This window comes from Galleria mellonella, unplaced genomic scaffold (genome assembly GCF_026898425.1).
Source record: "Galleria mellonella isolate WM207_F2 unplaced genomic scaffold, CSIRO_AGI_GalMel_v1 utg874, whole genome shotgun sequence".
Taxonomy (NCBI): Eukaryota; Metazoa; Arthropoda; class Insecta; order Lepidoptera; family Pyralidae; genus Galleria; species Galleria mellonella.
This window is the reverse complement of record NW_026442167.1, coordinates 1,235,196-1,252,072: the sequence shown is the minus strand read 5'-3', so window position 1 is coordinate 1,252,072 and position 16,877 is coordinate 1,235,196. Positions and strand designations below refer to the sequence as shown.

Below are 16,877 nucleotides of genomic sequence, written 5' to 3'. Positions count from 1 at the left end.
TGTGCTAAATATTTCATAAAAACGTTATTTAATACTTTGTGGATTATTAATTTAGTTGATAATCACTGGAAGTAAAATGGATGCTAATTTGAGAGATCAAGATCTTCGTATAAAACAGTTAATAAAAGAAAATCTACGTAAGTACTCTTTTTATACCTAGGTAGGTAAGGTATAATAAACACAAAAGGTACTTAGATCGCGTGTGTTCGAAGCATTTATTCTAATAAATTTAATTTAAAATTGTAGAAAGAAAAAAATGTCTGCCAAGCCGTAGCCGAAGCCGATCTCCAAATATATTTGGCGATAGTGAGACCCAGTGTCCAGATGATTTACCCAGCGTCGTCGCAACAAAGAAAAAAACGAGGATAAAGTAAAAGAAAATTTACTGAAAGAAGAAACAAACTGTTCTAAATGCTTAATTTATGGAGAAGAGGATAAAAGAAATGAGTATTTCGGACTGTTAGTGGCTCAAGAATTTAAATATATACGGCCATGTGTGCGAACGAGGTGTTATGAAGAAATTTTAAAGTATCTACGGGAAGCAAAAGGCCAACATGTTGATCAACTGCAACATGAAAACACTGAAAATTAATTACTTTCATTTTATTATATATAGATTTTTAAAATTTCCTGAAATATTATTAGTTAACGTTTTATTTAATATTGTAGAATTGATCAATACAATTTATAAAAATAATTTATTGGTATTACTTACATATTTTCAAAAAAATACGTAAAAACCTATTTTTTTGGGTGATTATGGGAGTTTATGGGTGTTTATTGGGTTTTTACCAAAGCACCGGGTTTAAACCCGGTGCTTTGCCCATCTGTAGCAGTACTATGGACATAATAGATTATACTGTTTCGCCCATAATACTTCCCATGCGTTGCCATTCCTGAGGACACAGGTGTTATTCCTCTGTACTCAGTAAATTCACGCCATATTCCACCCTTCAAACCGAAACACAGCCATGCAAACACAACTGCTTCACGGTAGAAACACGGGACATAGGTACCCAAGCAAGCAACTTTTGTACAAAGTCTCCCTTTGGTAAAACCTCCTGTACAGCATTGTATAAAAGCTTATAAGGAATTAATGAGCCTTTTATAAATTAAAATTGTTATTTAGAACAAAGCCTATTGTACACTAAACCGGTGTTTCCCAGCCTTTTCTGTGTCATGCCCCACTTGAACATTTCTAAAATTTTATGTCCCCATACATAATTTTTCCCGACAAAGTTTACTTGACGACTCTAATAGCCCAGTTGGTATTTTGGTAACGTTAAACGAAATTATACCTAATAAATATTTACAGCATTATTTTTTTATTTACTTTTTCTGGTAAATTTGGCACCGATATCTACCCGTCAGCAGCCGTCAGCTTGTTTGCCATTTTAAGTTGTATAAAAAAAAAATAAGTTACAGTTTTATCATATTAGTAAAATATATAAGAGATTTATCGAGCAAGAATGAATGGAGATGTCGGTAGGGGCCGCCCTAGACGGACGTATGTCGACCAAATAGGCGACGTGCTGAAGAAGGGCCAAATTAAAAGTACCCGTAACCGGCGAGCGTATATGAAAAGATTGATAAATGTGGAAGAAGCGAAAGAGGTTTGTTTGAATCGAAGCATTTGGCGTTCCATTGTTTCTGCCTACTCTAATGGGAGACAGGCGTGACAGATATGTATGTATGTATGTATCTCTTAGGTAGACAATATTGCTCCAGTGCGAGGTTAAGTAGTCTAGTATTATTTTTATTTGTAGTGTAAACAAACAAACATTGACTCATGTAGCTAATGGGCAGAAATTATATCTACTAATTAAATTTATTACTAATTAATACTAATTTACTATAAGTAATTAGTTACTTTAGTATATGAAATATATGTATATTATCAATTAATTAATTATCGTAATATAATTATATTATAATACTAATATTATAAAGAGGAAAGATTTGTATTTTTGTATGTATCTTAACGAATAAACACATATTTTTTTAAATAAATGTAAATGTGTTTTCACACATATGCATATTTCATATATATATTTACATGGGCCAGTAAGTATTATTACATAAGTCAACCAGCTGCAAACCTTGGCATACGCGAGCGTACACCAAAAGCGCAAACGCAACTGCTTGGGAACTCAAATCCAATACATAGCACAATGGGGGAAAGGGATTGTTAGTAATGGAGTTTGACAGCCCCATTGCTAGCAATATGCCCTATTAGGTCGACCTCCACGTGGTTCCCCCTGGAAACCATCGTGAACAATTCTCATTGAATTCGTCACGATGGGCTAACTGACCTGCTTCATCCTCACCTATCATCCTTCACTGGTGCCAGTGTATACCGATAGCGCGGATGGGGTTTGCCATTCCATTATCATCCATTAAAAAAAAATACATAGCACAAAAGAAAAAGCAGTTATTGTTACAGTAGTTATATAATAACAACTTGGAATGAACTCATTTATATTCACTTACGTCTATATGTGAACTGAAAACAATATGAATTTATGTTTAGTTTTATATTCGCGCCCATGTTCTAATGATACAGTGGTGAATGCACGTGCAGTCGCGAATGCGTTCGACGTCATCCAACGGATGCAGCTCGTGACGTCACGCCGACGTGTGGACGCGACCTTGGTATTTTCTTGTTCAAGGACAGTGGAATAGTTTGTGTTGGAATCCGACTACTATCCTATTAATATTATAAATGCTAATGTTTGTAACGATGGATTGTTGCACGCGTCCGTGTAGCCTTACTTCAGGTTGCAGCTGAAAATCAGTGCTTTGCTTTTAAGCAAAAGTATCACTGAGCTGTAGCCTTTTTGGGTCACTGCGACACACTTGGTCAAAACATATCTCCAATATTCATCTTTTGTTTTATATTTGAAAAAATGTAAATAATCAGATTGTATAAATTTATTTATTAGTTTACGTGTGTCATAAATGGCTCAAATAAAGTGTTTATCTATCTATCTATCTAACAGATTGTAATAAAAATTTATACACAGATAGTATCATAACTCAGTACTGTTGGAGTTTTAATACTGGCTGTTGACACTGAGGTTTTTTAGAACAATGTATTATTTTTATGTTTGTTCTGTGTCAGGTTTTTATAAGACATGTCTCGTATTTTTTTCTCTTCTGAACCTAACAAAGTACAGACTTTTTATTATTTATCGAACTGAGCTTATTATTTTCAACAAGTACATAGGATAGTTTTGAATTTAAAAAACTATACCTATGTCAAATATCTCAAGAATTTGTTATGCCATATTATTGTTTATTTGTTAATTAGCATGCATGCTGTGTTTCCTTTAAAATGATTGTACACTATGTATAAATAGACAGTGATTTTAATAATAAATCTTATCAGTGTAACAATTGCTGGGAGACCAAATAAAGATAAAATAAAATAAAATACTTCGAATACTGATTGACAAGAAAAGGGGCGGGTCACGAATGATCATGGAAAGATCGCAGTTTCACGGATCTTACTGCCTGAAAAATACCGTCTATCAATAACAAAATAATAAAAAAAAAAAAATACTTATTTACGCGGGTGAAACTACGAAATACAACTAGATTTAAATTGATGTTTATATGGATTTGTTTGTTATTTTTTTACGCAAAGACTACTAAACGAATAGGTACATGGGTGGGATATATCCTAATTTGGATACACAACTTAAGCATATAGAATACCTAATATACTGATTTACGTGAACGAAGCCGCGGGATACAACTAAATATGAAAGTGTGTGTATGTTTTACCTTTTAGCATATTAAGAACTGAATTAATAGTAATAATTTAATATAAAAGTACTATTTGCGAGGAAGAAGGATAATAAGTAACTTTTTATTACATTAATTTAATATATCCTAATCCAAACTCCTTCTTTTTTTTTATACAACTTAGAATGGCAAACAAGCTGACGGCCCACCTGATGGAAAGTGGTAACCGTCGCCTATAGACATGAGCAGTGCCATGGACATAACAGAGTATACTGTTTCGCCCATGATACCCCCCATGCGTTGCCATTCCTGTGGACTCGGGTGTTATTCCTCCGTACCCAGTAAATTCACGCCATATCCTACCCTTCAAACCGACACACAACCATGCAAACACAACTGCTTTACGGTTGAAACACGAATGGGACAGAGTTGCCCAAGCAAACGACTTTTGTACAAAGTCTTCTTTTCGAAGTTGGTTGGAAATATCAATCAGAAAGCCGGTAGGTACGTGTAAATTTGACCCAAAAACCAAAGCAAGGTCGCCCTTTTTTCGATTAGCTACGTAGATACGTAAACTTTATCTAATTTATGTGCTGAGACAACAGTATAATCTGTAATGTTAACAGTAACAGTCCAAATATATAGTGTGGCATGCGCTGTATACACAAACATAAAGTCCTACCACGCTCTAAGATATTTACGTAAATATTATAATTTCTCGTAATAGATAGATAGATAATTTATTTGCATCACTTACAGCACACAAATTACAACATATATAGATATAAATAAAAAGCGAGATAACATAAATTATTAAAAAATATACATAAAGCTAAATACAATTTTTCGTTTGTGAGTGTGCCATAACAATACAAAATGGTCACAACTCAGTTTATTGCTTCGCCTTCAAAAGAGCAAAGCACTGATATTCTGTTGCGGCCAAAGGGAATAAGGTAACAATAAAACAATACCACCAGGTTATCTATACAGTAGATAGACAGATGTACAGTAAACAGACAATAATATATATATAAAAGTGTCGATTACTTCATTAATTTATTTAGGATGAAATATTCTGTTAATATAATAAATACGTTTTTTTGCCCTGTGGTCCTGACATAGAATGGACCACCCCTCCCATTCCCGTTGGTGTCTTAAGAGGCAACTAAGGGAACTTCATAGTCGAGGGATAGGCAACAGCGTCCCTCTTAAAACATCACCAAAGCCTAAATGCGGTTGCCAGGGGGGAAAAAGATTGTTAGCAATGGAATTTGACAGCCCCATTGCTAGCAATATACCTTATTAGGTCGACCTCCACGTGGTTCCCCCTGGAAACCATCGTGAACAATTCTTGTTGAATTCGTCACGATGGGCTAACTGGCCTACTTCATCCTCACCTATCATCCTCACCTATTATCCTTCACTGGTGCCCCGCCAGTGTATACCAATAGCGCGGGTGGGGTTACCATTCCATTATCATCCATTAGAAAAAATACCATATAAATAAATTAGATAAGACATGCTTTCCAACTGTATTAGGTTAACTGGAAGAGATCTCTGTCAGAGATAACTCCACTATTTCTCACAATATTTATAAATGCATTAACAATGTAATTTACAGATGTAATAAAGAATATTTTATAATTGAATTTATTTAAAACAATAGATTTACTTATTAAACATTATAACATACGAGTCTCGCATCTGATCAGAAAAAAGGCGCATCTTATTGCACCTTTTTCATTAGTAAACAAATCATATACTTATTCCTTTATAAATTCATTCTATACTCGTAAATCATGAAAGCATAACAAGCCATTTTTTATTCACTCGACACAACAATTAAACTTCAAAAGGTATTCTCTCAAAAGAAATCCCCATTTTTCACTGACCTGCGCGAGAGTGGCGCCTGCGCACAGCAGTAAGTACGCGAGAGTTGCGCGCGCGATCATTGTACACTAAACACTGCAATCGTACAGTACAGGTGCCTGCGTCTGCGCACATCAAATACGTAATCTACGTATGAACTATTATTTCTTCTGTATCTATACTGTATATGGTAGACTGTAACCGCTTCTCTTTGGTGCAAGTTTTACCGTCAATTATAGATCATCTAAATTATATAATACGATCTCGGATATAAATTAAATCCCAGAGGTCGATGCAGTAATCCCGCAGGCCTTTTTTTCTGATTAGCAAAATTTTGTAGGATTACAAAAAAAATATTATGTAGTTAATTTTAAATTTTTCATATTGTTTCCATATATTTAAAATTCACCGTCGGGACTGAAGTCGCGACGCGGTTACCGTTAAATAGTATTGTTGGGATCGCACTATTAGTAGATGTGAAGGGAAAGGCCGATAAGTTTAGACTGATTTATTTACAGAATTCTCCGCAATTTATAGGCAAGCATTACTTCATCCTACTCTAACCGCAGTGGCGCTGTCTCTTTCCCGCCCGACGTCCATTGGCTAGCGGTGTTACTCGTTCTGTCCTTCTCGCAACATCTTGTCGTCTTGTTCCTGTGATATTTGTATAGACAGTCACTTGCCGATTGTAATGTTCAGCACGTGTGTTGCTAAGCACCTATATGACTCCCCCTGTAGCGAAGTGTACATTTGGCTTGACGCTCCTGCCATATCTTGTGATGTATGGTCGCTGAGGCTGTGTTGAAACAAGAACAGGTATAGCAGTAGTACTCGTACTCGTCGTGTTTGAAGCTGTGTAGTCGTCCGAGTCTTCATAAATGTAGGCGGGCTTGAGGCGGTCTAATGATACAACGCTCGTGCGTAATGGTAGCTGTATCTTGTAATACGAGTACTTGTCGTAGCGCTGTAGTACTTTGTACGGGCCGTCGTACGGTGGTGTTAACGGTGCCCGTACGGTGTCGTTTCGTACAAAGACGTGTGTGCACGTAGCTAAATCCTTATAGACGAATGGTTTTTCTTGCGAGCGGTTGGAACGAGCTACTGGTTTCAATGTTGCCATTGTCTTGGTTAGCTGACGCATGAAGTCTGCATCGCAGATTTTTTATAATATTATAATATTTTCTTTATTTACGGATTACTAAGATCCATTTTTGTTAGTAACAATTGACTTAAACTATGTTAGTAGAGAAAAAAATACAAAATTCATTTTATAGCCCCTATAATAATTTTGACCCACAATGAGAGGATCGGGCTATCGTATTTATTACATAATGCCCTCAGAATGCCGTTACTGCTGCCACGCAATCGGTATAAAAGAGATGCAATCCGTTTGCGTCTGATGGCATAGAAGTCATCTGTCCATGCCGCTGCAAACATTGTGGATGCACTACAAAAACGTGGCAGCCGTAACAACACCCTGAAAACATTATTGTATTGAACACGCAGAGCACTGTATGCCCGCTGTGTATAGTCAACCCACAGGCTGCTCGTGTAAAAAGATTGGCAATATGCCTTGAACAATATTATTTTGACTTCAGTCGAGCAACGAGCAAACCTGCGAGCCAACATATTACCCCTTACAGCCAGCGCCCTGCGTTCACGTTCAATGTCAGCGTTATCTTTCAAGTCATCGGTAATAATATGTCCTAGATATTTAAACTGAGTCACTCTATTGAGAGGAACACCGTTTAGAAGAATTGGCGGGATTTGTGGATTCTTACTACCTAGACCGAAATACATAAATTCACTTTTTTGTGTATTATATTTCAGACCATGTTTTTCAACATACTTTTCACACACGCTTAGCAATTTACGTATAGCTCTGATTGATGGACTCAGCAGCAGCACCATGTCGTCAGCGTAACTCAAGTTATTCACAGCAATCCCGTCTATGTAACAGCCCGCATGCATACTGCTGAACTCAGCGATCAGGCTATTCATATATATATTAAAAAGTGTAGGCGAGGATATACCACCCTGTCTCACCCCACACTCCAATCCATACTCTTCAGATATTTTATCCGCCCATTTAACAACGTTAATTTGATTATCATACCAATACTTAAAAATACCAATCAGTTCAGTAGGAATATTCAGCTTTTGAAGTTTGTTCCACAGGATCTCATAAGACACCAGGTCGAAGGCTTTTGACAAGTCCAAAAAGCACGCGAGGACTGGTGTCTTTCGTTCTAAATAATACTTGACAGTCTGCTTTACACTGTATATAGCACTCTCAGTAGAAAGTCCAGGCTGGAAACCAAACTGTGCCTCATGTATTTTAACATTTCCCCTGAGATGCGCATTAAGCAGACTGTCAAGTACTTTCGCCAAGATAGTGGCTAATGAAATGGGGCGGTAGTTACTTTTGTCACAAATATCACCAGTCCTACACTTGACAATTGGCACAACAACAGTTCTCATGAGATCCTGAGGCAGATAGCCGTGTCCCAAGCATAAAGAATAAAACATAGCCAACACTCCGGGCAAATGACACCCTGCATACTGAAGGTGTTCAATGCTCAGGCCGTCATGCCCAGGTGATTTGCCCCTTGTCATATTCATTATTATATTTTTAATATCTTTAGATGTGATTTGTATACTCCTATGATCCTCAGAATTAATATTTTTCTCTATATATTGCGCAGCATACAAAGTAGATAAAGGTGAACTTAATTGAAAGTGACTTTTAAATATATTCGCAATTTTCTGTGGATCTCTTTCTGTATTAATACATTCAGCAAGGGTTTGTTTAACATTAAATTTATTTGTACATTGCCAAAATTTTTTGAAATCTTTTTCTGAGAGTTTAGTTGCCAAAATATCCATCGCAATCTGGTCGGCATGATTTTGGCACCATTTTAGTCTAGATTTGTATATTCTACGACTAATAAACATTTTTTCATAAAGGTGACCAGCTGATGGCCTACCATGCCAGACCCAGTTTTGAAATGAAACCTGGCCTCCAAATATACCCCTTTTACATGTGTATTCCAACCTACTAATGGTTTTCTGGTTTTCATTTTATTAATTCAATTTTTGACTCTGTGGGCACGAAAAAGTCGGATGGAACACGCAGCGTTGTGCCGTAGGTCATGAGTGCGGGATTTAGGGCATTGTCCGCTCGAAGCGCAGTTCGTAGTCCTAATAGCACAGTAGGTAACTCGTCTACCCACTGCGTTGATGCTTGTCGAGCCATAAGTGCAGCTTTCATTGTACGATGCCATCTTTCGATCTGTCCATTTGATTGTGGGTGGAACGCCGTTGTACGTATTCTTGTAATGCCCAGTTTCTTCATTAATGCAGTGAAGAGACATGACTCGAACTGTCGACCTTGATCTGTGGATATGCGGAGCGGGCATCCGAATCGTGCGATCCAGTTATCATACAGTGCTTTTGCGACAACTTCTGCTGTGATGTCGGAAACAGGAATCGCTTCAGGCCACTTCGTACAACGGTCGATGATGGTGATACAGTATCGGCAGTCACGTGACAGTCGCATTGGTCCGACTATGTCGATGTGAATATGTTCGAATCGTTGTGACGAAGGAAATTCGTTGTGCGGAGTCACTACGTGCCGATGTATCTTTGATTGTTGACAGTTGATGCATGTCTTCGTCCATGTTCCCACGTCGTGATTCATTCCCGGCCAGAAGTATTTCATACTCATGATTTTTCTTGTCGCTCGTATCCCTGGATGACACAGATCGTGTTGAGCTTTGAATGCAACAAAACGATATTGTTTAGGTAGGTACGGTCTTGGCGATGCAGTGGAGGTCTCGCATATGATTGGTTGATTCATCCCAGGTAGAGCAATTTCGGAGAATTTTAGATTGGGTTTTTTTCGAATTTGTTTTAATTCCTCATTTTCTTGTTGGTCGTATGCTAGTTTGTTGAAATCGATGGTTGATGGACAATTGATTTCTTCTATTCGTGACATAGCGTCGGCCACAGCGTTCTCTTCTCCTTTTATGTATAGTATTTTTGAGCAAAACTGGCTAATGAAATGTAGTTGTCGTTCCCGCCGCGGTGTGTCGCTGCTGTTGATAGTTCTTGTAAGCGCATACGAGAGTGGTTTATGATCTGTGTATATCGTTACATCACCGCCTTCTATCCATTGACGAAAGTGTTTTACAGCTGAGTACATCGCTAGTAGCTCTCGATCGTAGACGCTGTAGCGGCGTTGCGTTGGACTCATCGTCTTCGAGAAAAATGCCAGTGGTCGAATGGTTCCCTTGACATTTTGTTGTAATACTGCACCGACACTGTGATCGGAGGCGTCGGTCATGATGCTGAGCTTGCTGTTTTGGATTGGGTAGGCTAGTGTTGCGGCACGTAAAATGCTTTGGCGGCAATTTTCAAATGCAGTTGCTGCCTCAGGCGTCCAGTTGATTGGTGTCTTGTCATTTTTCTTCTGATTATGGAGATACTTGTTGAGTTCGCTCTGTAGTTCTGCTTGTTGTGGAAGGCAGTTACGATAAAAGTTTAACATGCCTAAGAATCGCCTGAGTTCGATGATGTTCTTCGGCTTTGGGTACGTGGATATGGCTTCTACTCGTTCTTCTGTAGGTTTAATTCCATTTGCCGATACCTCGTAACCAAGGAAATTGATTTTTTTCTTAGCGAATTCACACTTGTCGATGTTTAATGTTACTCCATACTCGTCGAGTCTTGCGAGAACTTGATGAATGAGTTCTTTATGTGATGTCTCATCTTCGGATGATAGAAGAATGTCGTCGACGAAACAAAAACAGTCTTCTATGTTGTTTAGGACCTCGTGCATGAAACGCTGGAATGTCTGACTTGCGTTTCGTAATCCAAACGGCATGACGTTAAACTCAAAGAGGCCAAATGGTGTAATGATGGCCGTCTTTTCTGCATCTTCAGCTGTAGGTATGGAGTAGTATGCTGTTTTCAGATCTAATTTGGAGAAAATTTTCTTGCCATTCAATTGATAAGTGAATTCTTGAATTCGAGGTATTGGGTAGCGATCGGGTAATGTTACAGCATTTAATCTTCTGTAGTCCCCGCAAACCCGTAGTGTGCCATCTTTTTTCTTCACTACGTGGAGTGGACTAGCCCATGGGCTTTTTGACGGTTTACAGATGCCCATCTCGCACATGCGCTGAAACTCTTCTTTCACCAATTTGTATTTATCTGGCGGTAGGGGGCGGGGGCGGGCGTGCAGGGGGGAACCGTTAGTTTCTATCCGGTGAACGACGTTATGTTTCGCATATTGTTTGAGTGGTTGTTGCCGTAGTACGTCTGGATATTGCTTGATGATGTCTCGATAGGCTTGATCGTTGCTGACTATGTGGATTGATGACTCAGAATTACTTGTGATTTGTAGTGCATTGATAGACAGTTCAGTGGTCTTGTCTATGAGTTTTTTGTTATGTAGGTCTACTAGAAGTTTGAAATGTCGTAGGAAATCGGCGCCCAGTATCGATGTCTTGATATCAGCGATGACGAAATTCCATTGAAAACAGCGTCTGAGTCCAAGATTAAGTTTAATAGTTTTTTCGCCGTAAGTGTTGATTGGCGTATTATTTGCTGCGTAAAGTCTGTAAGGCGCTTTCGATTGCTGACGTTTTTTCTTGTTTGTTGCTGCTAATATTGATATATCAGCGCCTGTGTCCACGAGGAAGCGTTCGTGTGTGTCGTAATCGTGTACACATAGGCGGTTGTTAGTGTTGATGACACCGACGTCCGCTACGGTCGGTGTCGGAGTTAGTTTAAAGATGTGGTGGTTTTCTTTCTTCTACAACACGGTGATTCACATCGTTTTGCTTTGTCACCAAATCTGTAGTGGTATTTGCATTCCCACGTGTCTTCTCTGCCTGGTTTCGGAGTCGTATCTCTTCTACGTGGTCGAGACTGGGAGCGCGAGCGAGCGGGATAGCGATAGTATTGCCGTCTCGCGTTTGGGTCGCGCGAACGTTCGCGTAGTTCTGCCACTTCTAATGTAAGTTTTTCGATCTGAAGAGCGAAGACGTCGAGTTGTGTTGCCAATGGTCCATTTCTGGAGACTTCGTTGACTGCAGTGGACCCGGTGTATTCAACCATTTTGTCGGCCATAGCGGACAGCGTGTCTAACGCCGATTCGGTGTTGATAGATAGTACTACGCGCACTTGGGCTGGTAGATGGTTTAACCATTCAATCTTGAGACCTTCTTCGGTTATCATTCCGGTTCCGAGCTCTCTCATCTTTCTAAGGAGTTGTGAGGGTTTCTGATCGCCAAGTTCTAACCCACTGATAAGTTGCTGGAAGTTTCTGACGTCAGATTTGTCGTAAACTGCAAGTAGCCGGTTCTTCAGTGCTGCGTACTTGTCCTTCTCTGGTGGATGATAAAGGATGTCTGTTAGGTGTTGCAGATCTTGAGATTGAAGTTGCTGCAGTACATAGCGCCATTTTTGGTCATCGGATGTCTTTAATAGGTCTACGACGGCTTCAAATTGGATGAACCAAGCCCGTGGAATATCCCTCCAAAATGGTAATAATCTTGACTGTATGGATACAGCGTTCATGTCAAGTTTCTGTTCTTGATGTTCTTCCATATTGAGACTGGATCTCGCTTATGGTCGTCGGTGGGTCACCACTGTTGGGATCGCACTATTAGTAGATGTGAAGGGAAAGGCCGATAAGTTTAGATTGATTTATTTATTTTTTTTTTTTTTTTTTTTTTCGTACCGTTTTTTTGCTGTTGGCCGCAGATGGCCTTTACAGCTTCACCGAGCGCGTGTGCAGGGGCGAGTGCTGAAGGCACTCCAAGCCCGCGAGAGGGGAGCGACGTGAGGCGTCAGCTCTTTCAGATGGACTGCGGTGTTTGCGCCCGAGGGCGCCCTAGTGGCTCGAACCTCGACTCAGGCCACCGCACTTCGACCCCCGTCAGGGCAGGGGTCGGTAGATCGAGGGGGGGGGGTCGCCGCCGTCGACGTTGGCGGACGAGGCATACGAACGGCGCACGGGCAGACGTCTGCCCGGTCGATGACGCGAACCGGGTGTGCTGGGTCTTCGTCCCCGCCGGCGGGGACGGTGTGTGCGATGTGTTGGCGTGTGTGAGCTCGCGGAGAGACTGGACGAAGGTTCCGCGGAAGAGGTCCCGCTGGTGTCGTTCACCGCCGTTATGGGGTCGTCGGGGTCGATGAGTGCGTGCCTCGGGCGTCGCCGTCGGCGTTTATCGTTCTCCTTAGGGGTGTACGCACACGCTTTACCGATGAGCGGGTTTGGGTGGGTTTCGGCAGTGCTGAAGTAGCGTCGAGACGCTTCCTTCATGAATTTGCGAATGGACTGGATTTTTAGATCACGATGAAGATCTGCGTTGCGTACGTACCACGGGGCCCCCGTGGCTCGCCGCAGGAACTTGTTCTGCACCACCTGAAGGGTGTGCAGGTACGAGGGGGGCGTGCGCAAACACGACGCTTGCGTACGTCATGACTGGCCGTATGCAGGCCTTGTAAAGTCGCAGCTTCGCATTTAGCGATAGCTTGCTATTTACATTGAGAAAGGGGTGGAGGCGTCCCAGTATGAAACTGGCCTTGCCTCGGACTGTTTTGATATGAAGTGCGAAGCTCATTTTTGAGTCGAGTTCGACACCGAGGTATTTAGACCTCTTAGCCCACGGAATGGGCGTGTCGAACATCTTAATTGGTTTCGGAGGCGACAACTGATTATTTGTCGTGAAGAGGACGGCGGCGCTTTTGTCAGGATTTACCTCTATGCGCCATTTGCGGAACCACTGGCCCAGCTCGTCGGCCGCTCGCTGTAGTCTCTTGACCACGGGGGCGACCGACGGGCTGTCCGTGTATAACGCTGTGTCGTCAGCGTAGAGGGCTATGTGCACTCGGGGCTGGCGAGGGATGTCGTTGGTATACAACGAGAAGAGAGTGGGAGAGAGGACGGCGCCCTGCGGGACGCCGGCTCTCAACGGTCTTGCGCTGGATCGCGCACCGTTGACGTTGTAGCGATAGGTCCTGTTCGACAGGAAGGCTCGTATGATGTGCACGAGCCTGTCCGGCACTCCCATCTTGTGCAGCTTGTATATCAAGCCGCTGTGCCAGACTTTGTCGAAGGCCTTCGCCACATCGAAGAATAGGACGCCTGTGACCCCTTTGGGCGCTAGACGTCGGGCGTTGAGGATATGCTCGACTAAGCGATGGACCTGATGAACAGCCGAGTGCCTGGCTCTGAAGCCGAACTGTTCATCGATTTGCACACCCTCGGACTGCATCCAGTCTTTCAGGCGCGCCAGGATCAGCCTCTCATACAGCTTCCCCAACGAGTTGAGGAGGCTGATGGGGCGAAAGCTGGTGGGAAGGGACTTGTCCTTTGATGGTTTGGGAAACCCTATCACGTCGGCCTCTTTCCAAGCCTCCGGGAAGAGGGCGTTGGAGATGGCCGCATTGAAAATTGCTACTAACAGTAGCAGAATGCTTTCCGGCAGACTCTTAAGGAGTCTGTTTGTGATACCGTCGGCACCGGGTGCCTTACGGGGAGAGGTATTTTTAATGAGCGATCGCACCTCGTCTAGAGTGACGGGGGAGAGAGACGATGTGGGCGGGATCGACGCGATCCGCTCCACCTCGGATTCGACCTCCTCTAGATGACCGATTGGCACCGGGAGGGTGCTCGGGGAGCATTGAGTTTCGAGGCTGTCGGCCAAGCATTCGGCTTTGTCCTCGTCGAAAAGGGCTAATGATTTGTCAGGTCGGACCAGTGGCGGCAGGTCCGAGAGGTCTTGGTCGGTTTTGAGAGATTTGGCAATGCGCCAGTACGCGGTGTGACTGGGGGTGAGCTCCCTAGTGAAGTCATCCCATCTGTCTTTCCGTAGTTCCGCTATGCGGGTCTTTACTTCGCGCTGTAAAGCTCGCAGGCGGACCCGGTTCTGGTCGGAGGGGTAGCGATCATAATGTCGCGTGGCGGCGTTCTTTGCGCGCAGCAGAGCCCTTACGTCATCAGGCAGTTTCCATCTACGGTCTCCCGTGTCCGGAACCTCCCTGGAGCAGTCCTTGACTGCCGACTGCAGGTGCTCAGTGAGCGCATCAATGGCAATGTTCGTGTCTTCGATCGACACGATGCTGTCTGGAATGCGGTCCAGCACTGGAGTGTCTGTCGACTCGAGGACTTCCATGAGCCGGCTCCAGTCTGTTACCGTTCTGAGTTTTGGCGCTCCGTCGGCTGGTGGACCTAGGGTGAGAGTGACGGGGCGGTGGTCGGAGGTTAATTCGGCATGGACCTCTATGGAACTCAGCCTGAGGGCTACGTTCTTTAGTAGGGCCAGGTCGAGAACGCATGGCTGGTGCGCTGGGTTTATTGGGTAGTGCGTAGGATGCACAGGCGGGAGGATGTCGTAACCCAGGGAGACCGATAGGCTTTCCAGGGTTAGACCGTTTCGGTTTGGGTGGACACAGCCCCAGTTGCTGTGTTTGCTGTTTAAATCCCCTGCTATGATCACCGAGTCCCCCAGGGCCAGAAGGGCTTGGAGGTCGGCGCGGAGGATCTTTTTAGCGGGAGGGAGGTATGCCGATACTAAGTATATCGGTCTATGGTCGGTCATCGCTAGGAGACACACCGAGGCTTCGATGTTTTCGAGCGGGGGCGTCGATCGGGATGCATTGCAGGGACCTCCTGTAATAGATTAACGTACCGCCGCCTCGGCTGACGCGGTCGTCTCTTTTGACTAGATAGTTCGCGATCCTAGGATCGCGCATCGAAGGTTTCAGGAAGGTCTCCTGCACGAGGAGAACGTCCACCTGATGGTCGGTGAGGAATACGCCGATTTCATCTTTCTGGCTATGAAGTCCGTTGGCGTTGAAGAACGCCAACTTTACGGACCGAGGTTTGCACCTTAGACCTTTACGACCCATAACTTAAATGGTGAAATTTGACACCGCGACTAACACGCTGATATGCTCGCAGACGGCTGCGAGCCTGTCCTGTGGGGTTTTCGCGAGCCTCAGCTTGGAGGCCAGGGCGGAGATCTCGCCTGCGTCAATGGCGCAGGCGAGCTTCGCCACCAGTGCGAAGTCGGCGGCGAATCCAGTGCCGCTGACCGCGCTGAGCTGCGGGGTGGGGCGGGGTGGGGACGGGGGGGCCGCTGCTTTGGCCGGCGTCGGGGCTGCAGTAGGCGCAGGGGGCGGGGGGATCGCCTTGACGACCGGAGGCCGCACCCATGCGTTCTTGAGCGGTGGGGGCGCAGTTGTAGGCTGCGGGGCGGGTGGGGGCGCGAGGCGGGCGGCTCGAGGGGCCGGGGCTTTCGCGACCTTCGAGGGGGCGGCCTTGTTGTGGCCGGGACGTGGGGCGCGGGGGCAGCCGCGGTAGTTGGCCGTGTGGCCCTGCTGGCCGCAGAGCACACAGCTCGGAGGGGTCTGAGTGTTTGCGACGCGGTCGCATTGTTTTGTGCCATGGTCTCCCAGGCACTTCACGCAGCGCTCGCGTGCGAAACAGTTACGGGCAGAATGCCCGTAGAATTGACAGCGGTGACACTGTCCGGGGTAGGTCCGCTTGTTGGGCGGCTCAACAGAAAGGCCTGATATCAGGCAGACTGTTTTAATGTTAAATATTGCCTTTCCCTCGGGGGAAAGGTCTAGGACTACAAGCACCATGTCCAGTGGTGCTTTTGTTCTGCCTCGGTACATTCTGTGCACTTCGTGCACAGGATACTGTTGCGAGCGTAGATCTGCCAGGACCTCCTGGCAGTCTATCTCGCGGGGGACTCCCCGTATGACTACGCGGAGTCTCTTTTCTTCTTCTAGGGCGTAGGTGTGGTAGCCCACACTGTTTGCCCTAAGGAAGGCGGTCAGGTGCCTATGGTCCTCCGGAGTGGGGACCGTTACTTTGATACCCACGGAGGTTACCCTCGCGTGGGTGAAGGAAATGCGCTTTTCTTTAAGCGCGGCAGATACTTTGTTCCAGGACGACTTGTCCTGGATTACAATTGGCGGGGGTTTCCTGCTCCCCGCATGATCGCGGGTTTTAATACCCGCGGTGGACGGGACGGCCGCTCCTTCTGTGGAGCGTTGGGTTTTGGCCGGCGGAATGTTTTTGTTTTTCTTAGCGCGCTTAGCGCGCTTGGCCCCAACTACAATGAAGTCCTCGTCGGAGGAGGACTGGTCGGTCGCGGACGCGGCGTCGGAGTCGGCCGATGGAGTGTCGCACTCCATGTCGGCCGGAGAGGGTGGACGGCTAGAGCCGTCGGAGTTGG

The 16,877-nt window shown here is 44.3% G+C and overlaps 1 protein-coding gene across 2 annotated transcripts in view; it reads right to left on the bottom strand.

Annotated features, from left to right (window-relative positions):
* The window catches only part of LOC113518971 (uncharacterized), a 35,553-nt gene extending 29,022 nt beyond the window's left edge, over positions 1 to 6,531 (bottom strand). The window contains exon 1 of one of the 2 annotated variants that reach the window (XM_052902194.1): positions 5,640 to 6,531. In XM_052902194.1, the coding sequence (XP_052758154.1) occupies positions 5,640 to 5,699 (60 nt within the window). In that variant the 5' untranslated portion in view covers positions 5,700 to 6,531. The remainder of the gene's footprint in view (positions 1 to 5,639) is intronic. The other variant, XM_026904012.3, reaches the window with a different exon arrangement.
* Positions 6,532 to 16,877: the final 10,346 nt, after the last annotated feature.